This window comes from Papaver somniferum, chromosome 6 (assembly GCF_003573695.1).
Source record: "Papaver somniferum cultivar HN1 chromosome 6, ASM357369v1, whole genome shotgun sequence".
In the NCBI taxonomy this organism is placed as follows: Eukaryota; Viridiplantae; Streptophyta; class Magnoliopsida; order Ranunculales; family Papaveraceae; genus Papaver; species Papaver somniferum.
The window spans coordinates 25,934,172-25,962,116 of NC_039363.1; the positions used below are offsets into that span (position 1 = coordinate 25,934,172).

Genomic DNA, 27,945 nt, shown 5'->3' on the forward strand with positions numbered 1-27,945 from the left:
AGAGATATTTTCCTGCATCAAAAGCTACTCAAATTCGCAAGGAGATTTGTGGGATGAAGCAAAATGTGGGAGAGTCATTGTATGAATGTTGGGAGCGATACAAGAGATTGGTGGCAAGCTTTCCACACCATCAATTCAGTGACGTCATGATACTCCAATACTTCTACGAAGATCTCCACCCAAGTGATAGATCTCTTCTTGACGCCGCGGGTGGTGGTGCACTAATGAACAAGACGTTGACCCAAGCTAGAGAGTTGATTGAGAGTATGGCGGCGAACTCGCAACAATTATACACAAGAGAAGAACCAACGGTTAGGCGAGTGCATGAAGTTAGTGATTCATCATCATACCTTGAAAAAAGGATGGGGAGCATAGAAAGGGTAATGCAACGAATGGCCGCGTTAATTATTCGATGATGAGACCGAACAAGTAAATGCTTTATATCCAAATCAAAGGCCAAGGTACGATCCATACTCCAATACTTACAATACTGGTTGGAAGGATCATCCTAACTAGGGCTGCACATACCCGACCCAACCCGCCGACCCAACCCGCACCCGACCAAAAATACCCGCACCCGACCCAACCCGCCGAGGCATGGGTCGACTATGGGTGAGGCACGCCAGAACCCACCTATTTTGGGTCGGTTGCGGGTAGAAACTTCCGTCACCCGAACCGACCCACCCACCCGCCCAAAACTAACGTAGGATCCTGACCCTTAGATCTAACCTAGGATGGATTATCAGAGCCGTTGAATTTATGTATAAAAGACCTAACTTAACCTAACCTAATCGCAATCTCCTTCTCTTCTCTTCTGCGGCCTCTCCCTCTTCTGAGTCTTCTCTCCTTCTCAGACAGACTCATTTCCATCCAAGTCTCCAACTCCATTCTTTTTTCTTCTCTCAGTCTCAGATTCTCTTTGTGGATCATCGGCATCACCAGAAGCAAACCAATAACGGAAGGTAAGATTAGGAACTCAGTAATTTTCAATTTAGGGTTTATCTGTTTAGGGTGTTGTTTTTTAATTTCAGTTTGGAATGAATTGGTATGATGTTACTATGTTAGAACTCAGTAATGAAGAGTTTAACCAGTAGATTCAAAGGATTCTTGAATGTTTATGTGTTTAGGGTTTGTCAAGATTGAAGAACTGAATCTGAATCTAATACCCTTTATTTTATTCTTGAATGTTTATGTGTCAAGATTGAAGAACAGAACCCAGCTATCTTCTTTTACCCAGGTTTGTTCCTCTTTATCATTTTTCAGAATTTGTTTTCTTTGTTTTGCATAGGCATGCATCCATTTTATTTGCTTCCAAAACCCCAAATTCACAAAATATCTTTCCGTTTTAAGCAATTTGAGGAAATTTCAGGGTTTAGATTTATAGGTTGATCATTTACTCTGTTTTCTAAAAATGTGTTTTTCATTTTTTTGACAAGTAGGACTTACTTGAGGAAATGAAACCAAACCACTGAGATAAATTATTTCAAATTTACTGTCAAGTGTCAACTGATGAAGTTTGAATTTCTTTGTTTCAGTTGGTAAATAAATCATTCTTTACCTCTCAAACTGCATCCACATTACAGTCATTGCCAGAATCTTCTCCTACTTACAGGTAATTTCACTATTAATTTTACCTTTGATGATCAATTTACCACTTCCTCTTTGATAATAGGTGAAAACATTTTTACTGTTTTGATTATTTAGGTTCCTTTTATATGTCCTTTCCATTTTATGGTTTGTTCACTTTGTTGTTTATCTGAATCTAATGTTTTTTTTATTCCATGGTAGGGTTTGCCAAGATTGAAGAACTGAATCTGAATCTAATACCCATTATTTTATTTTTCCATGTTAGGGTTTGTCAAGATTGAAGAACTGAAGTTCAGTTCATTGGAGCTTGAAGAAGAACTGGTCAGAGACTCAGAGTTGGTTTAAGAAGAACTAAGAAGGTATATCCAACTATGAAATTGTTTTGATTATTTAGGTTCCTTTTATATGTCCTTTCCATTTTATGGTTTGTTCACTTTGTTGTTTATCTGAATCTAATGTTTTTTTTTATTCCATGGTAGGGTTTGTCAAGATTGAAGAACTGAAGTTCAGTTCATTAGAGTTTGAAGAAGAACTAATCAGAGTTGGTTTAGGAAAACTAAGAAGGTATATCCAACTGTTTTGCTTATTTTGGTTCCTTTTATATTGTTTAGGTGAAGTTTGATAGAATCTCATTGAGCATGATAAAAATGGTCCTAGCGGTGAATCGCAAAAGCTACTTGTAGCTCATTCTCTCTTTGTTGAGAGGATGTTTCTGTCGTTAACATAAGGCCTTCGGCAACCCTACCGCTAGGACTCAGTTGAAGCTACATGTTAGAATTAAATTGGTGTACTTCAATAAATTTTGTAACACCCTAGGAATCATGAGCATTTGTTTGTCTCCTTGGTGCAATTCCCAATGGATAATTAATTCTTTTATACCTGTCATTCCCATGTGTTTATATTGTGTATCTATGTTGTAAGGTGTCGGTGGGGTAGTGACTTATGTAACAAATTCAACTAATCAGAGTTGGTTTAGGAAAACTAAGAAGGTATATCCAACTGTTTTGCTTATTTTGGTTCCTTTTATATTGTTTAGGTGAAGTTTGATAGAATCTCATTGAGCATGATAAAAATGGTCCTAGCGGTGAATCGCAAAAGCTACTTGTAGCTCATTCTCTCTTTGTTGAGAGGATGTTTCTGTCGTTAACATAAGGCCTTCGGCAACCCTACCGCTAGGACTCAGTTGAAGCTACATGTTAGAATTAAATTGGTGTACTTCAATAAATTTTGTATAATCTCTTAACTTAGAAGTTTTTATAAGTTGTATGGTCTGAACTTAAGAATTTTTGTATTGTGTATCTATGCTGTAAGGTGTCAGTGGGGTAGTGACTTATGTAACAAATTCAACTAATCAGAGTTGGTTTAGGAAAACTAAGAAGGTATATCCAACTGTTTTGCTTATTTTGGTTCCTTTTATATTGTTTAGGTGAAGTTTGATAGAATCTCATTGAGCATGATAAAAATGGTCCTAGCGGTGAATCGCAAAAGCTACTTGTAGCTCATTCTCTCTTTGTTGAGAGTGTTTCTGTCGTTAACATAAGGCCTTCGGCAACCCTACCGCTAGGACTCAGTTGAAGCTACATGTTAAATTACCTAGTTTATATGGACTGAATTGATTACCTAGCAAGTTCTAATTGATTTTTTAAATCAATCTCAGTTCTTTAGTACAACCTAGTTAATTTATTTGGTATTTGAACTAAGTCATGAGTATTTTGTTCAATTCAGTATGGTGTTAGTACTTTCAATGTTTCTTTTTGTGCAGGTTACCATGGTTGAAATCTCAGAAGATGATTCTGCTTCTAATCTTCCAATTATACATGGAGTGGCATCACAAATGGGACCTCCCCCTCCACGTCCACCGCGTTCTGGACAAGTGCATGGACCATCAGCAGGGACAGGGAGTACCGCTGGCTCATCTACACCCAGCTTCTGAACCTTCACATGCTTGTGGCGCAGGTGAAACATTATAATAATCCTAATGCTGGTGTGAAGAGATCAAAGGTATGGGATCACTATGATATTTATGAAAATGGTGAGAGAGCGAAATGTAAATATTGCAAAAAGGCTAATTACAAGATTGGTAAGAAAAATTTGGATGGTAAAAACATGGGACTTCTAATCTCCAACATCATTTGGATAAGTGTCAGAAGTATAGAATGAAATGAATGAGGCTAGAGCTGACGGACAACAACACTTGAATTCCAGACTTGCAAGCTTGGAGAGGAACCACAGTTGGTTGGGGTGTCTTTTTCTCAAGATGCGTGCAGGAGAGCGCTGATTAGATTTATCGTTACCGATGAAATGGCTTTAGAATTGTTGAAGGTGAAGGTTTTATAGCTTTTTGTAAGTATCTTGAGCCTCGATTTAAGCTTCCAAGTTATGACAATATACCGTGATGTGTGCAAGCTGTTTTTGACAGAGAAGGCTAATCTGAAAAGTTATTTCAAAGAAAACAAGATAAGAGTGTGCCTTACTACTGACACTTGGACGTCATCGCAGAATTACAATTATATGGTAGTGACTGCGCATTTCATTGATCATCATTGGAAACTACATAAAAGAATTATCTGTTTTTGCTTGATTGATAGCCATGAAGGTACAAATATTGGAGAGGCTTTGGCGAAATGTTTGCTAGACTGGGGACTTGAAAAGGTTTTCACTGTGACGCTTGATAATGCGTCTGCAAATAAAGTTGTTGTTGACTATTTGAGGAAGAGAGTTCAGAGTTGGGGTTCTGCATTACTCGGAGCTAAACATTTACATGTTCGATGTGCGGCTCACGTACTTGCACTTGTTGTGAAGGACGGTATGAAGAAGTATCATACATCACTTCTCAGGATCAGGGCAGTGGTAAAATATGTCACGAAATCTCCCGCAAGATATAAAAGGTTTACGGAGGCTGCTGTGTCGGAAAGAATAGATTGTAAAAAGGGTCTGATATTAGATGTGAGAACGCGGTGGAATTCTACTTACTTAATGCTTGTTGCTGCTGAAAGATATGAAAAGGCATTTGAAATGCTACGTGAGTTGGATAAGGCATTTTGTGAAGAGTTTTGCTTTGATATTCCAGTACCAGATAATATTATGGGTGATGGTGATGACACTGTTGATCTTGATGCTGATTATGATCTGGAATCAGACAATGAAGAAGAACTTGATACTACTGAAGAAGAAGATTCTGCTGCTGTCAGGAAAGCCAAGAAAAAAAACAGGCCAAAAGTGCATGCTCCTGAACGATACGATTGGTGCAACGCGAGAGTTCTGATTAAGTTTCTACAAGTATTTTATGAAGCAACTGTTGCATTTTCAGCTTCTACTTATGTTACTTCTCATTCTTTCTTATTGGAACTTGGCACTGTTCGTCAAGAATTAGAAGAATGGAAAAATACACATGAGGACCCTTTCTTAAGCCACATGGGTGCTGTAATGTTGCTCAAGTACAACAAATATTGGGGAACATACCGAAATATGAATTCGTTGATGTTTATGGCTGTACTTCTTGATCCACGAGAGAAAGAACATGGATTATTTGTGACTGTTGAAGATTTAATTGTGCATTATGACCCAGCAATGAAGAAAAAACTTGTAGAAAAATGGGTTGAAGAAGTTCTGAAAAATTTTGTGGAGCTGTTTGCAGCTTATAAAGCAGAAAATGTTAGATGTGCAGTATCTTCATCAGAATCTGTGGGCGAGACTAATTCAACTTCTACTCAAAGTTCTTCGAGTTTTGGAAGTACTATTTCTAGCAAGGCCAAGTATATGGCGGGAAGGAATAAACGAAAGCATCAATTGAGTAATGTGGAGGACATTGGGAGATCTGAGGTAGAAAGGTACTTGGCTGAACCGATCTACACACCCACAAATGAAAATGCTACTTTTGATATATTACAATGGTGGAAGGTAAATGCTGCGAGGTTTGACATTTTGCCACTTATGGCTAAAGATATATTTGCTATTCCCGTTTCTTCCGTTGCTTCAGAATCAGCATTTAGTACCGGAAAAAGAATTTTGGATCCTTTTCGAAGCTCCTTAAAGCCCAAGACACTTGAGGCCTTAATTTTGTTACAAAATTGGTTACGAACACCAATAGACATGGATTCATCTACCCTTGGAGTCGAGGAGGAGGAGATTGATATTGCTGAGTCTGGTATGTCTAAATTTTCCTTGGCTCTATTGTTGTTCATGACACTGTGAGTTTTACTGCAGCATGTTTATTACATGAAAGTACATGGTTTACTAAACATAATGCATCCTATGTGAATAGATTAACTGCCCTGTTATGTTAGTAATCTATAACAAAAATCTTTTGAAATCCGAAGATCACTCATAGTTATCTCTATATCAACATGTCAGAGGCATTGTCACAATGTCGTGTACCTCATATCAATTGGATTTCTTAAATTCAGTTATCTGTTTGATGTTTGTTATACTGTTTTCTATGGTTTGAGAATCTTGAAATTTGGCTTTTCAAATTTTGCTTTGATCTGTATATTGTCTGTTATCTTGATGTTCTTAGTATTAGGATATTTTATATGTTCTTATAGTTGAATTTGGATGTTGAGATTATGATGAAGCTGAGTTATTCAGTTTAATTGTTCATTTGAATCATTTCGCTTGCAGAGCTATTCAGTTTCAGTGACCTTGCTTCTTCTTCTATCGTCATAGACTCATAGACAAGGTAATGACGCCAAGGCCCAAGGGTCATTGTCAGTAGCTTGATATTTCTGAGTTCATCTTTGTTACTGTAACTAATTTACAGACTTCGTTTTATTTCAGGCTTTCAGCCATTCGGAGGTAAAACATCCACAAACTTGCAGGCTTGCAGCGACTCGCGGTTGGTCGCTTTATATGATATTAGGCTTTAGTATAGTACGCAATACTCAATAGTAATGCACTCTTTTATCTTTTGAGCTTTGAACAATTGAACTCTGTTCCTTTTTATTGTTAGCTTTATCAACTTTGTTATACACTTATACTGTTATACAGTTATACACTTATACTCAATAACTCTGTTCCTTGTTAATGTAATGTATACTAATGTCATTTTATTTTATGGTGGGTAACCCACCACCCACCCGACCAAACCCGCCGTCACAATGGGTCGGGTGACAACCGACCCATTGTGTTGTTGGGTCGGTTGCGGGTGACAACTTCTGTTACCCGCCATCAGTGGGTCGGGTGGTGGGTGAGGCCAAAACCGACCCAAACCGACCCATGTGCAGCCCTAATCCTAACTTTAGTTATGCGAACAAGCTAGCGGCGGCTCCTAATCCGTATGTGCAACAAGGTGGTTTCCAACAATCACGCTTCCAACCTCAACAAAAATTCCAAACACAACAAGTCAAGGAGCGTAATTCTTCGAGTGATGACAAGCTCAATGCGTTAATGCAAGGCATGCAAGGTCTTACTTCTATGTTACAAAAAATCCAAAAAAAGAATGAATCAGCCGTTAAGGCTTTGGAAACTCAAATGGGACAATTGGCAACCGATATTCATCTATTGAAATCTCAAGCATCCACAAAGCTTCCTTCACAACCATTTGTGAATCCAAGAGTGAATGTTAATGCGATTACTTTAAGAAGTGAAAGACAAGTGGAGAGTCCAAGTCATCATGAAAAATCTAGCAAAGAGTTACTCAAATAAAAAGAGGAAGTCGCACCAAAGGAGAATCCAACACCTACCAACCAATCCAAGGAAACGGTTCCTAGTTTCACTACTCCACCTCCTTTTCCTAGTCGCTTTGCTAAGTCCAAGAAAGAAGCTCAAGACAAGGCACTCATGGATATCTTCAAGAAGATATAAATCAACATCCCATTCATCGAGGCCATCAAGATGCCAAGGTATGCTAATTTCATGAAGAAATTATGCACAAAGAAGGATAGGTTGCTTGATAATGAAATTACTAAAGTTGGCGAGAGTGCGTCGGCTATGCTATTGAAGAAGATGCCTACAAAGTGCACGGATCCAGGTGGTTTCACGGTGCCACTTACTATTAGTACAAAAAGGTTTGAACATGCTTTACTTGACTTGGGAGCTTCCATAAGTGTAATGTCGGCCGATATATATGACACCTTGAATCTTGGACCTTTGAAAGAGACAAGAGTTATTATCCAATTAGCAAACAAGTCAACATATATCCTAAGGGACTTGTAGAAGACGTGCTAGTGCAAGTGGATGAGCTAATTTTTCCGGTTGATTTCTTCATGGTGAACATGGAAAACAATGAGAATCAGTCATCTACTTCTTTGCTTCTTGGAAGGCCATTTATGAAGACCGCAAAGACGAAGATTGACGTTGACAAGGGTACACTTACTATGGAATTCGATAAGGACATAATACACTTCAACATATTTGAAGCCATACGCTACCCAAGTGATGTGAATTCCGCTTACTCCATTGATGTGGTTAGTTTGTTAGCACAACAAATGGTGAAATTGACTCAAAGGACGAACTTGAGGTGGTGTTGCAAAAGAGCATTGAATTGGACGTCCACGGCTTGTCTAATTTGGATGTTGAAATCTCCAAGGAATTGGTGGAGATGTGTGGTGCCTTGACGGCATTGCAAGAAGCTAAAAAGGGTAATGTTTCATATTTTCTTTACCCATGGATGATGAATTACTTGTACCATCTATTGTGAAGGCGCCTAAGCTAGAATTGAAGCCACTTCCGGAACATTTGAAGTATGCTTTCTTGGGAGATGAAGATGAGCTTCCGGTGATTATTGTAAAGAACCTCACACCGGTACAAGAAGACCGTTTGCTTAGAGTTTTGAAAGAGCACAAAACGGCTATTGGGTGGACAATTGCGGACATCAAAGGCATTAGTCCATCCGTGTGCATGCATAGAATTCTAATGGAAGAGAACGTGAAGCCGGTACGTGATGCTCAACGTAGGCTTAATCCTCCCATGATGGAGGTTGTGAAGAAAGAGATACTCAAATTGCTAAGTGTGGGGGTGATCTACCCAATATCCGATAGCAAATGGGTTAGTCCGGTACAAGTGGTACCAAAGAAGTCCGGTGTTACGGTTGTTAGAAATCAAGACGATGAACTTGTTCCTACAAGAGTTCAAACCGGTTGGAGAGTGTGCATTGATTATAGAAAGCTTAATTCCGCAACTCGAAAGGATCACTTTCCTTTACCTTTCATTGATCAAATGTTGGAGCGGTTAGCGGGGCATTTCATTATTGTTTCTTGGACGGTTATTCGGGATACAACCAAATTGTTATTGCACCGGAGGACCAAGAGAAGACCACTTTCACTTGTCCGTTTGGAACGTTTGCATATAGACGGATGCCGTTTGGTCTTTGCAATGCACCGGCTACTTTCCAAAGATGCATGGTTAGTATATTCTCGGACTATGTGGAGCGCATCATCGAGGTATTTATGGATGATTTCAGTGTTTATGGCAATTCTTTTGATAGTTGTTTAGACAACCTTGAACTAGTTATTAAACGATGCATAGACACAAACCTCGTCCTTAATTGGGAGAAATGTCACTTTATGGTAAACCATGGCATAGTACTTGGTCACATCGTGTCCTCTCGAGGGCTCGAAGTGGACAAGTCAAAGATAGATTTAGTAAGGAACTTAAAATATCCCACTTCGGTGAGGGAAATCCGTTCATTTCTTGGCCATGCAGGTTTCTTAGGCGGTTTATCAAGGATTTCTCCAAAATCTCCATGCCGATGTGCAAGTTATTACAAAAGGAGGTACCTTTTGACTTCAACAAGGAATGCAAGGATGCCTTTGACAAATTGAAGGCAATGTTGACAAGTGCGCCAATTATCAAATCACCGGATTGGAATCTTCCATTTGAATTAATGTGTGATGCTAGTGATTATGCGGTTGGAGCCGTTTTGGGTCAAAGAGTGGATAAATTGTCCCATGTTATCTATTATGCATCGAGGACCCTTAATGATGCACAAATCAACTATTCTACCACGGAGAATGAGTTATTGGCTATAGTTTTTGCATTGGAAAAGTTTCGATCATACTTGGTGGGCACAAAGGTTATTGTATATTACGATCATGCCGTACTTAAATACTTAATAAAGAAGAAAGAAGCTAAGCCAAGGATAATCCGATGGATCCTATTTCTACAAGAGTTCGACATAGAAATTCGAGACAAGAAAGGTGTGGATAATACCGTTGCGGATCATCTCAGTATACTTGTTATGTCTCAAGAAGAACTTCCATTACAAGACTGCTTTCCGGACGAACAACTTTTCTCCTTGGAAAATTCTACACCTTGGTACGCGGATATAGTAAATTACTTGGTGACAAGGAAGGTACCTAATACAATGTCTAACTTCCAAAAGATGAAGCTTAAGAAGATAGCCAAGCAATATGTGTGGGATGAACCATACTTATGGAAATATGGCGTGGATCAAATGATACGAAGGTGCGTGCCTAATTCCGTATTTCAATCTATTCTCTCTTTTTGTCACACTCTTACTTGTGGTGGCCATTTTGGTTCTAAACGTACCGCTCTCAAAGTTCTCGAGAGTGGATTTTATTGGCCCATCTTGTTTGAAGATGCACATGTTTTTTGTAAATCGTGTGATAAATGTCAAAGAACGGGCAATCTAGGTACTCGAAATCAAATGCCACTCACACTAATCCTTGCCGTTGAGAATTTTGATGTGTCGGGAATCGATTTTATGGGCCCTTTTGTCAATTCAAATGGAAATTTTTATATACTTCTTGCGGTGGATTATGTTTCGAAATGGGTGGAAGCTAGAGCCACCAAAACTAATGATTCTCAAGTTGTTTATGATTTTGTAAGAGAAAAAATATTCACTAGGCATGGTGCACCAAGAGTGGTGACAAGCGATGAAGGATCACATTTCAAGAAGGCTTTCCATGCTCTCCTCAAGAAGTACAACATTACACATAAGATTGGTACGCCTTATCATCCACAAACTAGTGGACAAGCGGAAATTTCAAACCAGGAAATCAAGTCCATTCTTGAGAAAACGGTGAATACTACAAGGAAAGATTGGAGCTTTAAGCTTAATGATGCACTTTCAGCGTATAGAACGGCGTACAAGACACCAATTGGAATGTCTCCATATCGGTTGGTTTATGGTAAAGCTTGTCATCTTCCGGTTGAAATTGAACATAAGGCTTATTGGGCGATAAAGAAATGCAACATGAAGTATGACGAAGCGGGGAAGCAAAGGAAGTTACAACTAAATGAGCTAGAGGAGATACGTAATGATGCATACGAGAGTGCCCGTATTTACAAGGAAAAGACCAAGCTTTTTCATGATAAGATGATTTCTAGTAAAAGCTTCGAAGTGGGACAAAAAGTCCTTTTATATCATTTTCGCCTTAAACTATTTCCTGGAAAGTTAACCATATGTTGTTACTAATGTTTTTCCTTATGGTGCAGTTGAAATTACTAGTCTTAGAGAAAACTCGGTTTCCAAGGTCAACGGCCATAGATTGAAGCCATACTACGAGAACATCGCATATGTGAATGTGGATGAACTTTCATTTTAAGATTCACTCCCTCTGGAGGGGTAATGTGAAGCAAGAGCTAAGTCAGGCCGTCGACTTTAAAACAAGCGCTTAATGGGAGGCAACCCATAGGTTTTTTATTTCTTACCTTTTACTTTTTATTTTTTGTTTTGTCTATTTATTTTTTCTTGTTCCATATCATACTAGGATTTCCCACCTTGACTTTACTTGGACGATTCAATTATATTGAGGACAATATAAGGTTTAAGTGTGGGGGAGTGGTTAAGCATATTAAAAAAAAAATTGCATAAAACCTCCAACTTTTGGAGATTGTAGAGTCACTAGCATACTTCTAGGTATGTTTACATAGAGAATTCTGACCGACATAACTGAATTTGGAAGTGTTAGGGAACTACGTTCGGAGTTCTTGCTTGTTAGAGTGTTAAATAATGGATTTAATCATGCTGGTGATGCAGATTAGGAGCAGGGATACATGCATTATTAGAGTTGTTGATCAATCATTAGTGGAGACTACCCTATTTATATCATGCGAGGCACCAACCAGATTTCTTTATAAATAACTAAAGAGCTTTCTTTTGAGTGTGTGTCACCGTACATTAATTCCGGGTAGAATGGTGAGCTACCCAACCTCCCACCAATAGAAGCACTACTCTTTAATCTCTTGAGTGCTAATTTTGTCAATCATGAGGGTGACGTCTATATATGAAATGCTCCTTCTTGTAGTTCGATTTGCAGTTAGCACCATTCTCTCTCTCGACAACAACGGGTCCATAGAAACACCATAGCGACATCAAAATCTACAAGGAAAGTTAAAAAAAGTTCAAGGTTTACAAGCAACGGAACAAGAAAAGAGTAAATTTAATATCCAAGTAAAGCAACATATAATGAGCGGATTTTTATATATACATGTTGAAGACTTACATATAAGGAGCATACTTTTATATCCAAGTTGAAGACTTATTTACAAGAGCAAAGAAAAGCAAAAGGTGAGAATTATTGAAGTTTATGATTTCGAAACGATACAAGTTGTGAAGAATCAAGCGGTAAAGTATTTTTCCCACGACTATGGTTTGTTTTTATTTTCACTTTGTTTTGTATTTTATTTCTCTTTTTTTAACAAAAAAAAGATGAAAAAAAAATGAAAAAATGAAAAAAAAAATAAAGAAAAAAAAATGATGGCAAGAGAAATTTTTGTTTTTATCTTTTATTTAATAAGCCGTGGGGAAGGAAAATCTATAAGGAAGTTTCAAGCGACAAGGATTTAAGGTAAAAAGTTACGAATTGTCAAGGATCTACGAAATTCAAGAATTTACCATCAATAGTTGAAGCCGAAGACGACGACTAAAAAGATGAAAACGAGGAGAGAATACGTTTCTATTGGATGCCGTGAGAGTGGTGTTATCATAATTGGCAATCAGATGTGTAAGTAAGTAAGTAATCTCATCCTTGATAATAGTGGTTGATTTCCTTTCTTAGAGATCGTCAGAAAAATGGTTTTTCAAAATGTTAAAAGAAGTGGGTTTTTAAAATATTTCGGAAGTTGTCCTTCCCACCATTCAACGTGTTGCAGTATTTCTCTCTTCATTCTTACCTGCACACATGTGAGAACTATAAAAAGTACGTCCTTTTGGTGCAATTTCATAAAACCCTTTTTGGTGAGGCAGAAGTCGAGGCGAAATGCTTATTGATCGCTCTCAAACATGCATTCTCTCATTATGGTGTGGTTATTTCTCACTCAACATTTAAGAATGAGAATATGTTCTTTAGTATTTCTAACTTCTTATTACTAGCATGCAGAAACTCTATGTCCTCATAGCTCTTTGGATACTTGAGACGCTGGAAAGATTTGAAATTGGAGTGGATTTTATTTGATTTGCTCGAGGACTAGCAAAGTTTAAGTGTGGGGGAAATTGATAGGGTGTAGAATACATCCTTTTTGTTATCTATTGTTTATGCTTTCTCTGCTATTTTTCTTGTAAATTATGTATTTTACGCATATTTTTGAGTTATTAGGTATTTTGGAGTCGCACGGAGGAAAAGAAGAAAAAATCACCCAAATTGTGCGAAATGCGCAAAAATGTCATTTCATAGGCGAACACTATCTGGAGCCCAGTCAAGCTTAAGGGGCAACTGTTGAGAGGAGTGCTAAATACAGCCAGCCGTGGTTAAGGGGGTTCCAAGTGGGTAGACCTTATCACATGTGACCGGTTGTAAATAACCATCCCCTACCTATAACATTAGAATCAGAGAAGGGTTTTCTTTCGCCTCCCAATCGTTAAATCACCTGAATTCAAAGAACAAAAAGTGAAAGAGAGAAAGCTGAGGCTTATGATTGAGTCGTTGCTGCTGTTGATTCAGAATTTGAACCTGAACATGAACAAAACAAAGAAGAAGAGGGATCTGTTGATGCTGTGAATCAGACGAAGAAATGAAGTTAGGGTTTCGATTTGAATCTGGAACCGAAGAACAAGAAGAGGAAATCAGTGGTAGAATTGATATGAGTTTTCTGGGAAAGATCTATATATAGGTCTGTTAAGAACTGAGACATTGCTGCTGTTTAATTCGAGCTCAGATGGGTATTGAGAAGAGTCTGTTAGAAATAGAGATTGTGGTATTCATTGATACCGCAAATTATGGTGAAGAATTGATGGGTTTTCACTGCAACTTGATATTTGAGTTGATATGCAGGAATAATGTTGGTATTGAAACAGCCGAGAAAATGAGAGATTGATGTTGATGGTGTCACTGCAACTGAATTAGAAGATGAGTTTGTCTTTGCAACAATGGGTGAAGTTTTAAATGGATTTGTAGTTGATTTAGCTGTGCTGCTGCTGTATAGGGTAGTGATGCTGGTGATGTTGGAATGGTTTACAGGGCTGTTGTTGGTTCATTGGAGATGCAGTTGATAAAGAGAACGAGGGAGTGAATGGGTTGTCTGAAGTAACAATTATGTTGATCGAATTGCCATAGATGTATATTAGGTGTTTACAGTTTCTGCAAGGAGAGAAATGGCCTGAATTTTTCCTGGATATGTCGGAGAAACAAACGGAACTCTGTCGGATTTCCTCGCCGACGAGTTAACTTAGAGATTCGCCGATCCAACTCAGTGACTAAGATGTAATCAGACGAGTCAGACCAGCTGAATTAGTAGCTGACTCTCTTTTTCTCTTGACCAGTTGACTAACGTTTGACCATATTGACCGTTACTTATAACGGCACCAGAACAGAATATTTTGTTACCGGAGACAGAACTCAGGCTGCCTGAAGCACTATTCCCGGTGCCATTTCAGGTCGGAGTCCAGTGATCCCGAGAATTTTTCCAGCGACCCAAAAGTAGCAGAATTTGTGAAGAATTTTCTAGACTCATGGGTTTGAAGAATTGGGCTTGGATTTGGAAAGAGAAAATGGAAGATTTGAGAAAGACTTGGATTTGGAAGTTGAGATATAAAGGGAAAGGGATTCTATTCCTAAGAGGATTGCTAGGAAATTTGAAGCCTATAAATAGAGAAGTTCTCTACACAACTTTTCACCTCTCTACACACACAACACTTGTGTTTTTGCTTGCTTTCAAAATTCTTCTCTTAATTATTTGTGTGAACTTTAAAAATTCTCCCTTTGATTATTTGTGTGAATTTCAAAAACATGAGTAGCTAATTTTCTTATTGATTGAGGATGAATTCCTAGTTGTTAACATGTTTTGAGTTTTGTTTTTAAATCTACTTTGAAGTTTTTCACATGATTATCGTTTGTTTTTACTAATAGGAATGTTTATACATTCATGGTTGATTGATAGATTGTTTAGGTGGGAAACTAAATTGATTTGTTAATTGATATAAATCTAGTGAAAGTTAGGGGATAAGTAATCGTTTCTTGTCTCTTTACATAAGTAGCAAACACGAGACCTTGCGGAGGGATTCCGTGGAGCAATTGTGTGTGGAAACAACGTTAGCAAGTAGACCTTGAGATAAGAGTATAACTACTATTATCAACCTAATAAATTCATAAATCTTAATGCGTTTAACTAAATTACATCTTGAGTGAGCTACTACTAGGTGGTTTGGTGGATAGAATCCGGTAGTCGAGAACTTCCGTATCCGGTGATACTAGGGATTTAGGAGTTTAGCACTGAGCTAGATCTTTTACCTACGGTTGGTGATAATCTGTGACTAATAAAAAGTGCAAAAGAACATAACTTGATTTATTGTTTTGCAACGAAGAAGGATTCCTTGATCTAATCTCTCTTATTGATTTCAACATACACTTTTAATTGCTTTGTTTATTTTCTTTTGCTTTTCAAAACCAAACCCCCCTCCTTTTCGTGACAACTTTACAACTAAAAATCTCTTGCTCCTCGTGGGAACGAACTTGACTACACTACATTACTTGTTAATTAGGTGGAAAAACATTAATTAATTTGTTGTGGTTACGACACACATCAATGGATCGATTGGAGGAAACCCAATGACACGTATTAAACTCGCCAATTGAATTTGAAGAACATCTAATGAGCCAAGATGTGTGACTACAATTCCATTAAGCAACCCATACTTCATTTTCAAATTAAAATGGTCTTCTCCCCCCTTATCATGCATTTGATCAAACAACTCATAAGCTTCCTCAATAACAACTATTCTAGCCAACAAGAGGAACAACAATTTCTTTCTTTCAATCATATGAACAAACAGTTTACTACCAACACCCTTATGACCAGTTCTAACAAATTTCAGTACATCTGAGTTAGGGAATATTGAATCTGAGGCATACCCATGATGTAAAATAAGCTCACGAACAGATTCCCCATAGTGATAATTCATTTGTACTAAGAAACCATAATTATTTGTACCAGAAAAGAATGCACAATCCCTAACAATATTAGAAAAACCATTCTGGATTTCAAATTCTCTGCCAGGATCAAATAACTCACGAGAAGAATTTACATTAATGATGAAACAATCAGAAATCAATATTGTGTGGGTAGTGGGTAATATTACCTGTAAAATCAGTTGTTTCTCTCCAGGAACCTCATCACTCAAAACTTCCTGAGGTTGAATGTTCATCCCATCAAACAATTTTTTCTCGTGGAAGAAAAACAAGGGAATGAGCAATTCGGAATCGAAAGTATCTGTATCTTCTTCTTCGTCAAAGAAGTAAGAAGGAATCAACTCTATATCCAGAGAATCATCTTGTTCTTCAAATAAATAAGAAGGAATAATCAACTCAAATTCATCTTCTTCTTCCTGTTCTGCTTCAATGGAATAAGAAGGAATCAACTCACAATCATGTTCTTGGTTGAAAATCTCCCCAATAATCTCAGTTTTGGAAACTACCGGTTCTTCAGATGGTTGAAGCTGAGTTGATTCAATAGATTTGTTGAGGGAGTCCAACTGGTTTTCAGTGATGAAAATATAACTATCCATTTGACGAAGAGCCTGTTGTCGATTTGGGAAGTTTATATTCAACAACACCTTCGTTTTCTCCAACCGCATATAAGATAATCTCTTCTCTACAAGCTTAATCACCTCCAATTGAGCAAGTAAATCCCCCATTGCAGAGTACGCATAGAATTGTCTGGATGATACCAATTGTTATGAACCTAGTTATTCACAACAAGATAGTGATGATAATAACGTCAAGATCCTCACGGATCAAGCCTCCCGGTTCAGCGAACACGGTTTGGTCGATTTAAATGATCTGGTTCTTTTCATTAATTCTTAGATACCAATCTTCATTACACACACAGCTTATAAAGATATACTTTCAACCCTAGCATCAAACCCCTAATATAACTCCAGGTGGTTCCATCTATACCCTCCTTACAAGTGATAATAGCATCCACTAATGAACTAAACACCACCAAAATAAACTTTACTACACGCAGACCGATAACTGATAAGGGCACTCCTCTCTCATATGAGGTACATGACACCTTGTAATCAAAGTCTCTTTCACGCACACAATCCAAGTTTGTTTGGATTTCCGTAACTTACTTGGACTCAATTAAAGTTACCTCTTCTTGTAAAACACTGAATTTATTCAGAGATAATACTCCAGAATTAGTTGGAATACATAAAGAATTTGAATAGGAAGCCATTTTCTGCTGCTCTCTCCAAATTTTCACGTGCCTTCATCAAGTTTGCTAAATCTTCTTCCATTTTTTTTAGCTCCAAATCAGTACGCTCTTCAACGCTTAACATAACTAAATCGCCAATGTGTTGTACGTCATCTGCTAAATATGTATGGGACGTATTGTCTTCAACAGTAAACTGAGAAACCACACCCCAATGTTGTCCATGCACAACATCAGATTTCTTCGCCGAAATCAAATTATTTACAACTTCAGGAACAAAAGGAATGACCGGAGCATTCTTTCCTTTTTTTCTTACGTCCAGCTTCTTGCCATTCATTGTCACCATTAGAAACCTTACGGCCCCCAGCATTAGTTCCACTCACCTGTGTTTTCTGACCTTAAGCTGCACTCTGAATTTGTACATTGTTAGCATTGTTGTTTGGTTTCTTTCGGTACTCTGAATCAGAATGACTAATAAGCTTACACTTGGAACAAAATTTAGTCTTTTTTTGAATCTCAAAATTCTGCCAGAAATCCAAACCACCCACTGTTACGTGAATTGCATCAGTGTTAAGCTCAACAAAATTTATTTCAATTAAGACTGGAGGGAAATGCCATACTCATGAGCAAGAGTATGTTTATCTACCACAATGGGTGTTCCAAGAGTTTTACCTATAGCCTGGTTGATCAAAAATCCAGGCTTCCACGTTAAGTAACTTATCTTTATCTTCCTAAGATTGCAACTTAATGATAAAAAAATCCCCTATTCATGGGAACGAACTACACATGACCCTGACCTAATTTACATTGTTGTTCAAAGTTATTCTTCGCATCTTGTAAGTTAATCCCCTTTATATCTAAACGACCAATGAGACTGAATTTCCATAACTCGCATCCTTCATATAAAAATCATCAGGTATAACAACTGCTGGTTTCCCTTCCTTTACAGTAAGGTTTAGTAACTTGGATAAATCAAAAGATGTAGCTGAAAGCTGTTTTTTACCCAATACCTTTTCAGCGTAGGTAAAAAACTCTCGTTTGAGGTGGATCAGGAAGATCCCCCATCTCAAATCACGCAAACTCAGATGGCCAAAGAAAAAAACGCAAAAAAATTTCAAAACCCTAATAAATTCGCCATGGAAATTATAGGAGAGAGATTTTTTTTACTGTACCAAAATTTTGTGTTTGGTAGAACCGTAAATCCATGATTGGTGTATTGATATTTGATCAATCACATAGTTCTTGGAAGTCAGATGAACCAATTCTAAACTTGTTTGGAAGTGTGGTATAATCGGTTCCAAGATTGTAAATATGAAAAAGGATTTACAAAGAAATAAGAGGTCAAAATACTTTGAACATGTTCAATAACTCTTATATTTTATTGTTCAAATATATTCCATAATAACTCAAGGAGATCCTGGACCGAAATAAGTCGAGAATCTTTTAATTAAGGTTGTTAATTTTATATGCTTTTAATTACCAGCAATTAAAATGCATATCTCTGGAAAATAAAAATTGGTAATGTGCATTTACTAATTAGAGATTTTCTAGTGAGATTTTGGTTATTTTGGACAGAGAATTTCCAGGAATTATGAAAACCGATTTTGGAAATATATTGCATATCTTGAGAATATTCGGTTTTGGAAATTCCTTGGTGTCCAAACTTCCTTGGTCTATAAATACCCAAGTTTGCATTTCGTGCAAACCATCCTAAGAGCCAGCAAAACTACCTTGTTGTGTTGTTACTGGTGGAGCCGTATATTCGGAGACGAAAGTACCCAAATTAGGCGAAATCTCTCACGGCCGCTCGTTTAAAGACTTCTTTGGGATCAAGAAGCTCTACGAGTACCGCTGGTGGGAAACTAGATAATTGCAGTATTATTAGTTTTCGATTTGATTTTATTGACTAACGATTATTGAACTTTGATTGCACCTAGTTTGTTTATTCTTGAGAATCTTCTCTTTTGATATAAAATTCACTCAAACTAGATCGAAGTGTCGACGGGATCTTAACAACTGTTTGTAGATCTAAAGACGTCTATTGATAATCCATTATTAAGATACTCCATTTTGTGCGTGATTGATCACAAGAGATTCAAGTTATGGGGTGCAGGTGTTTATTGAAGATTAAAGAAGATTTCTTATTGGGTTCATAATCTTTAGTGTGCACAAAACTTGATCGGCTGGGATCCAACTATAATCAGTTTATCTTTGATAGATTTGATTGATTAGTTGCGTAGATCGACATCACTACGTAGTATATTGGTAGATCCTATTTTTGATTGCAAAGTCTAAACTCTGCTACTTTGGTAGTTGTTGGACAGATTGATCTAAACCCGAAAAAGGAGTTTATTGGATTAAACAGAAGAGCCTTTGTCTAACTCATATCACTGAGATTGAATAGAGTGGTTACCGCACAAATTTGTTGTTCCTTTACTGTTTGGAATTAGATCGAAAGGAATTGTTCCAGTGCGTGCACTTATTGAATGTTGGAAACGCAAGGATACTGAAGAAACTAGGTGAACTATAGGTTTAGTTGCTTGGTCTCAACTATACGAAGTTGGTTTGATTTTGTATAGTGGCTTAATTCTGAGAGTATTCAATTCTGGACTAAGTCCCGGGGTTTTTCTGCATTTGCGGTTTCCTCGTTAACAAAATCTTGCTGTGTCATTTACTTTTGTTTTCCGCAATTATAATTGTTGTTATTATAACTTAAAGTAAATTACACAAACGTTAACTCCGTATTACTTGATAGTGATCCTATAGAGTTTGGTTAAGTCCGAACGTATTATCAAGTAGTCACACTTTGATTGTTGTATTGTCTCGATCTCGTATCCATAGACGATCACACAAAGTGTGAATACCGATTCATTGTATTGTCTCGACTCAATCCATAGACAATCACTTTCGGTAAGAGAACTTATAGGTAGAAAAGTTTAAGATTGTGGTATATTTGGGTACCCTCGTCTTTTCATAGTGAAGTGTGCAAATGTTGACTAAGGTGAACGATGTTACCCATAATACTTGTATGAATGTCTTCAAAGGATTTTTATATATATATAGCCCAATAGTTGAGATAAGATCCCATTTAACTCGACAACATGATTAATAAACGCATGTTTCCTTTCAGCAAATATGTGATAGTTCCCATGGATCCTTCGTTCTACGCTTATTTAGGCGACAGAGACAAGGAAAATGCACACACACTACTCTCCAAGTGTAAAGAACCCCATCAAGTCTTTTTGACTTGCTAAATAGTAATGATAGGTCTCAGTCATTATCGACTACATGATTAGTTCCGATGGATCATGCATTCCACACTTGTTTAGGATACGAAGACAGTGAGAACCTTCTCTTTGTATTGTTAATAAATGTCGATGTATGAAGACAAGCCTTATATATATTTTTTTTAACTTTTTTTTGATCAGTCTTCTGAGTGTAGGAGACAATTGTCTATGGGGCTTTTCTAAACTCAACCAATGATTATATCCTTGGTACAACATCATGGCAGTACCAGGATCCCACCAAATCACTTAGAGAAACATATACTGCAAAAATAAAAAGAAAGTGATTCAGTAATGATAGATTGCGAGAACTAATTTTTCAAACGACTACCATGCTATTGCTAGCACCTGAGTTTCTCATTCAATTATTAACGTATATAATTAAGGATTGCAGAACAATAAAATTGGAATCAAGTTATAGCCATAAGAATTGTTTTAACCTAAAAAGGTTTACTGTCATCCTAAATAGCTCATAAATAACTCCAAAAGATGAAGTCTCAAGTAGATAAGAAATCAAAGAGTATGTTTATATATATGTATATGCATATGATATGATACTAAAACAGAAACTAAGAGCTCGACGATATGCGTACTAGGTACGTGTACCGTCCTGGATTCCGTAACTGTAATAGTTACGCTGGTATGTGTATTGGGTACATGTACTGCCCATGTATCCAGAATTTCAGTAATTCTGAAAGCTCTCTTAAATACTCCCCACGCTTAAATTTTACATTTTCCTCAATGTAATTGACTCATATCCTAAGTAAAATTAAGATGGGAAATTTTAATATAATATGCAAAAACTAACAAAAATTAAAAGATAAGAGATAGAAATACAAAACCGGTGGGTTACATCCCATGTAGCGCTTAGTTTAACGTCTTCATCCCGACTGGGAATTCTTTCAATTACTTCTTCAGAGGAAGTAAATCCCGAAATTCTTGCACGTCCATATCCATATTGAAAACGTGGGGTACCAAAATACTCCACCATTTTTTTCTTAGGAAAATCGTATGAACAAAATCAATACAACTCTGAGAGTTAAACTCAATCAAGGAATGATATCCTGGGTTATATCTCTCCCTCTCTCTTGATATTAGAACGTTTACAGAAACAAGTTAGTGAACCTAATCACAAAGAGGTTACTTGGACAATACCAAAGATCAATTATCAAAGAATCAATCTAGTCATATCCAACAAACTAGGTCGGATATATCTACTAAGATTGATCAACGCACAACCTGTGATATTTCAATTATAAAGATAAACAATATAATGCGGAGAAGGAAATAACACAGACACCAGAAATTTTGTTAACGAGGAAACTGCAAATGCATAAAAACCTCATTACCTAGTCTAGATTAAACACCAAACTGTATTAAGCTGCTACATACACTAGACTACTACCAATTAACTTTGGACTGGAATATAGTTGAGTCCTAACAGTTATCCTACCGATTAAGGTACAATCTCGCTCCTTACGCCTCTTGAATCCCAACAGGACTCCGCGCAATTGATTCCCTTAGATGACGTCACACCAAATAAGAGTTGCTTCATATCAATTGAAAACTTTAAACCAAATATTCCTCCCACATATTAAGCCTATGTAATTGATTTCCAGATCGAAACGTATGATCAAAATCAAATGTATGATCAAGGTGATGGAAATCGATAGCAATTTGGCAAAGTCTAGCTATCCTCAAAATCCATATTTATGCAACCCGAAGTGCATCCTAGATTATTATTCACCTCACAAGTATAAAACTTGTGTAATCAACAAAGTTTGAGATGAAGAAAAATTTGATGATTTCTATCTATCTTGATCGATGGAGCAAGCTCTCAAACAATCAAGATCAGGATACTCAAGTTATCAAGGAAAGATAACTGCACATGGCTTCACGAATCCCTATGAAGTCTTTATAGTCACAAAACCCTAAAAGGGTTAGGAAGAGGGACTCTGTATATAACTGGGACACACCAAAAAATAGCGTTGGGATTCAAAGATCTCCGTTTCTTGAAGTTCCCCTTTTATAGATATTCAAAGCATATGTTGCTTTAGGTTTAAGCTAAGATAGCTTTGAAACCAAGCAAACAATATCCACCGCTAGATGAATTTTTGAATATGATTTACATAAGCAAGATATACACTCTGGTTAGGTGAAACCTTAACTGAACCGTGTACAAAGACTATGTTCAACATGGTAGGCCGAAACTAGTCGGTTTGAACTTAAAAGCTTAATCTTCATTTTCTTGAACATATAAGATATTATCTATGAGTCACAAACATGTGATCAAATAAGTTTAGTGTTTTTAGAGAATTATTCAAATGCTAATTATCTCGAAGAAATAATTTAAAAACACTTGAAAATATAATCGACATGGTTAGTAGGTGTACAAAGTACAAATACCATTGCCCTACGTGAGTCGGTTCAATCACAGTACGCATACCGGTTTGGAAACCTAAAACCAACACCAAGCTGCGGAGTTCATAGAACTTTTTAGGTTCGCGTACCAGTTTGAAAACTTTCCACCAAACCATAGTTCCGGAGTTCACAGAACGTTTTAAGTTTACGTACCGTTATGGAAACTTTAAGACTATCGTTGATTCCGGAGTTCAAAGAACTAAATCTGTTTGCCTACCGGTTTCGAAATACTACCGAGTTTAGGAACACATAACTGTTTTATTTGCATACCAGTTTGGATACTTACCCCTGTTCGATAACCTTAGTTTAAGAATGATTTCCATACGATTGTGCATACCGATCCGGTTCACCAGTTAAACAAATTTTCATATGATGTGCATAAGGATATGCGTATCACAAATATGTAATTTGATATATATAGCTACTCATATAAAAATTATCACAGTTTATAAGACTGATACCAATATCTTGTATCTGAATCTATAGTAGTTCTATATTATTCTCTAAACAGGAATCAAATTTTCTTGGTGCAATAATAGGGTGGGGAAGAAAAGAATACTGTGTGATTTGGATAAAGCTTTCTATAATTTAGAATGGTTGGAAAAATTTGAAGGCTGGAGCTATAAGATTGGTGTAAGGGGTACTTCAGATCATGGTGCATTATTTGGTGCAGCTGTAACTATAACTAAACCAGTGAATGCTCCTTTTAGATATCAACCAGTATGAACCTCTCATCCTGATTTTTTGGAGCTGATTAGAGAATCCTGGGGTGAAGATGTATCAGGTAACCCAGCTTTTTATTTCTTGATCAAATTAAAAAGATTAAAACAAATCCTTAAGAGATGGAATTGGGAAGTTTTTGGTGACTTAAGATTAAAAGTCATATCCACTAAGCAAGAGGTGTTATCTGCTTCATTACTGTCAGATAATGACCCTGGAAATATTGAGTTGCTTAATAAGTTAGTCACAATTAGAGGCAAGCATGAAGTAGTTGCGCAACAGTATAATGAGTTAATGAGAGCAAAGGGTAGAGTGAAATGGGTGAAGGAAGGTGGTGCTAATACTGCGTTTTTCCATGTAAATATAAAGATAAGGAAATCTCAAAACAACATCACTGAGCTTGAAGGTGAGAATGGTAACATGGCGACTGAGCAAACTGCAATTGTTGATATTTTGGTGAAGTGCTTCACAATGAAATTTGAACACAAAGATGTTAATCCGTCTAATGAGTTACTAGATATAATTCCTAAAATTTTAACTCAGGATGATAACTATTTCTTGGATGTTGTTCCTTTTACAATGGAGATTAAAGAAGCTGTTTTTGGAATGGATGCAAACAGTGCTCCAGGGCTTGATGGATTTCCAGGAATTTTTTATAGATATGCATGGGAAATTGTGGAAGAAGACTTAGTAGAGGCTATACAATTTTGTTGGAGACATATATTTATACCTAAAGGGTTGAATTCTAATTTTTTATTTCTTCTACCTAAGATTCAAGGTGCTAAAAGAGATGAGCAGTTAAGACCTATAGGTTTGGCAAATTTTAACTTCAAAATTATTACCAGAATCATTACTAATAGGTTGAGTACAATGATTGAGAGGATGATTTCTATGTAGCAAGGTGCATTTATTAAGGGAAGGAACATACAAGATAAAACTGTACTAGCTTCAGAAATAATAAATGAGCTAAGTATCAAGAGAGGAGGTGGAAATGTAGGTTTAAAGCTAGACATTACTCAAGCTTATGATTCATTGAGTTGGAATTTTTTGTTTGAAGTGCTTAGAAGATTTGGTTTTTCAGAAGTTGGTATTAGTTGGTTGAAAAACTTTTTGAATCTGCAAAGATATCAATACTTGTAAATGGTGGTCCATGTGGGTTCTTTGGAGTAGGAAGGGGACTCAGGCAAGGTGATCCCTTGTCACCTATCCTTTTTATCTTAGTTGAAGAAGTACTAAGCAGAAATTTAACTAAGACGGTACATGAGGGTAAGATACAGGCTATGGTTAACAGAGGGGGATGTCAACCTTCTCACATGATGTTTGTTGATGGTATTTTCATTTTTTTGTAATGGGCACAAAATATCTTTGGACAACTTGATGAATATGTTGGGAAAGTATCAAAGTTCATCTGGCCAGGTGGTGAATAAAAGTAAAAGTAAGTGCTTTGTGGGAGGTGTATCTGATACAAGGAAAAATGAGATAACAAATTACTTACACATGGATTTGTCTAAATTCCTTGACAAGTATTTGGGTTTGCTTTTAAAGCCTGGTAGAGTAAAATCATTTCAGGTTAAATTTGGTCAAATATGTGCTTTGCAGTATGCCAGTATATAACATGTCAGTTTATAGATGGCCAAAGTCAGTTATACAAGAGTGTAAGAAGATTATAAGGAACTTCTTGTGGACAGGTGACCCTGCAATAAAGAAATTAGTGACAGTCAAATGGGATGAAGTGAATTCACCAATGAACTATTATGGAAGATTGAGACATAGGATGTAGAATGGACATAATTTATGAGGGCCAAATACAAAAACAATAAGAATGAATGAGATGAAGTAAAGAAATCAGAAGGAGGACTGGGTTTAAGAAGATTAGAGATAATGAATAAAACCTTACTAATGAAGCTATTATGGAAGATTGAGACAGAGGATGTAGAATGGACAGAATTTATGAGGGCCAAATACAAAAACAATAAGAATGAATGGATTACATCTTATAAAAAGTTATCCATATGGCCTGGTATTAAGTGGGCGATTCCTGAGATTAAGGAAGGAAGCATATGGTTAGTTGGTGATGGTATGCAAATCTCTATGTGGAATGATAAGTGGATAAAAGGATATGCATTAATTGAGAGACATGCTGATGATCCATTTGTGTTTCAGAATATGGACCTGAAAGTTCATCAATTGATTGTGAATGGTAGATGGCAGGTACCAGAATATATGTACACTTCCTTTGATAAGAGTGAACTACCAGTACTAAATCATGGGGAGAAAATACTAATATGGGAAACTGATCTTCAAGGAAAATTCTCTGTCTCAAGTGCTACTCATTTGGTGAGGAAGAAATATCCAGTGATTCATTGGGCAAGCAAGGTATGGGATCCATGCATTCATCCATATACTTCTACCAGCCTGTGGAAAATATTAAGAGGAGCTTGTGCTACTGAGGAAGCAGTAAGAAAGAAAGGTTTTATGACTGTCTCAAATGTTACTTATGAGGAACCAATGCCATATATTTACACTACTGGAAAGTGAACAGGGGATTTACTTTAGATTTAGCTCTTGATATAATTTTGGTTTGTAAATGCTTTTTAGATCATGGCTTTTTAGCCTTTTTTTGTATAACTTTGGTTTAAAGTAATAAAATTATGGGGAAATTAAAAAAAATGCCCACGTAGGGAAATGCATTTAAGAAAATATCCACGTTTTTTCATAATTTATTTAATGCCCATGCCATTATGATTTCCGTCCGGCCCCACCATTTTGGTAAAATCTCATTTACTTAGTCAATTTCTCATCACATGAGATGAGAAATTATTGGGAGAAATTTCATTATACCCATTGACCTAGAATATCATAATATCATCTTCTACCGTTCATTTGATTAATCGACGGATGAAGTTCTCTATGAGGAAAATATCTTGTTAGAAAAAATCTTATCAATATCTTCAACTCATTTCCATCTTCGTCCTCTCCGTCATCCCCTTCAACCAGGTTCTCTTCTCATCTTCATGGCAACTCCACTCAAACTGTTAGGATTCTTGACCAAACAATAGCTAGAACACAAACAAAAGAACAAGAACACGGTAAAGGATTGCAAGAACCCTAGATAAAACCCTTTGAGTTGGGGGTTATCCACCTCTACTTATGAGTTTTAAGGGAAGAAGATAAAAATACTGAGTTGTATTAATTGAAGTTGTGTTTTGATACAATTCTCAGGAAAGTATTTAAAGTAAACTGAATTGCTTGGTAAGCAAGCAAAAGTTATTAATAAGAAGTCTTATGTAAACTAGGAAATTATGTAAACTAAATAAGCTAAGAAATAAGGGTGTCGTTTTGGTGTTGCAACATTCCACCCACCTTGAAAAATGTCTTGTCCTCAAGCTTCAATATCTGGAAAACACAAAAGGATATCATCTGCATCTTCCCATGTAGCTTCTTCTGGAGAATGATCCTTCAATTGAACTAACCATTTAGTTCCAGCTTTATTATCTTTTTTGAACATCTTCCTTTCCAGTATAGCTTCCGGTTCCCACTTTTCATAATCAATAACATTAGGTAAAACTATCTCAGCAATAATAGAAGCACCAAGTTTAAGTTTTAGTTGTGAAACATGAAAAACTGGATGAATACGACTTTCAGCAGGAAATTCTAACTTATATGCAACTTCCCCTATTCTTGCAATGATTTTAAAAAGTCCATAGAATCGAGGAGATAGTTTAGAATACGTTTGAGTCGCCACTGCGGATTGTCTATAAGGTTGTAAACGAAGGAATACCCAATCATTTACTGCAAAACTCCTCTCAGTATGGAGGTTATCAGCATAAGACTTCATTCTTGCTTGAGCAGCTTCTCGATGGAATTTAAGTAATTTGAGTATATGGTCTCGTGCTAGCAAGTTGAGATCAACAACATGAACTGATGTAGTTCCAGGAAAGTAACTGGAGGTTGTTGGTGGAGATCTACTATATACAGCCTCATAAGGTGACATGTGAATAGCTGAATGATGACTGGTATTATACCACCATTCATCCCAAGGAAAACATTTGCTCCACTCTGAAGGCTTAATGCTAGCAAAACAACGTAAAAAAACATCCAAGAGTACGATTTGTTACCTCAGTTTGGCCATCTGTTTGTGGATGATAAGCTGAGCTGCGACATAGTTGAGTTTTTTGTAAAGCAAAATATGCTTCCCAGAATTGACTCATAAAAATTGGATCTCGATCACTGATGATTGTCCTTGGCATTCCGTGTAAGCGAACAACTTCTTGAACAAAAATTTCGGCAATACTAGCAGCAGAATAAGGATGTATCAATGCTATAAAATGTGCATATTTTGAAAGCCTATCAACAACCACCAAAATTGAATTTTTTCAAT

General features: G+C 36.8%; 1 protein-coding gene and 2 long non-coding RNA genes across 3 annotated transcripts; 2 read left to right on the forward strand and 1 right to left on the reverse strand.

Moving 5' to 3' along the window:
• The first annotated feature begins 873 nt into the window (after positions 1-873).
• On the forward strand, positions 874-3,499 carry LOC113285548. Its single transcript, XR_003328726.1, has 6 exons — positions 874-962; positions 1,201-1,237; positions 1,536-1,612; positions 1,853-1,946; positions 2,067-2,151; positions 3,350-3,499. It is a non-coding gene; the product is annotated as an uncharacterized LOC113285548 (long non-coding RNA).
• Positions 3,500-5,434: 1,935 nt separating this feature from the next.
• LOC113285549 lies at positions 5,435-6,540 on the forward strand. The gene is made up of 3 exons (XR_003328727.1): positions 5,435-5,734; positions 6,208-6,265; positions 6,364-6,540. It is a non-coding gene; the product is annotated as an uncharacterized LOC113285549 (long non-coding RNA).
• A 20,406-nt stretch (positions 6,541-26,946) lies between these two features.
• LOC113290671 lies at positions 26,947-27,558 on the reverse strand. The gene has a single exon (XM_026540253.1). The coding sequence runs from the start codon at positions 27,556-27,558 to the stop codon at positions 26,947-26,949; it is 612 nt and encodes a 203-aa protein (XP_026396038.1).
• Positions 27,559-27,945: the final 387 nt, after the last annotated feature.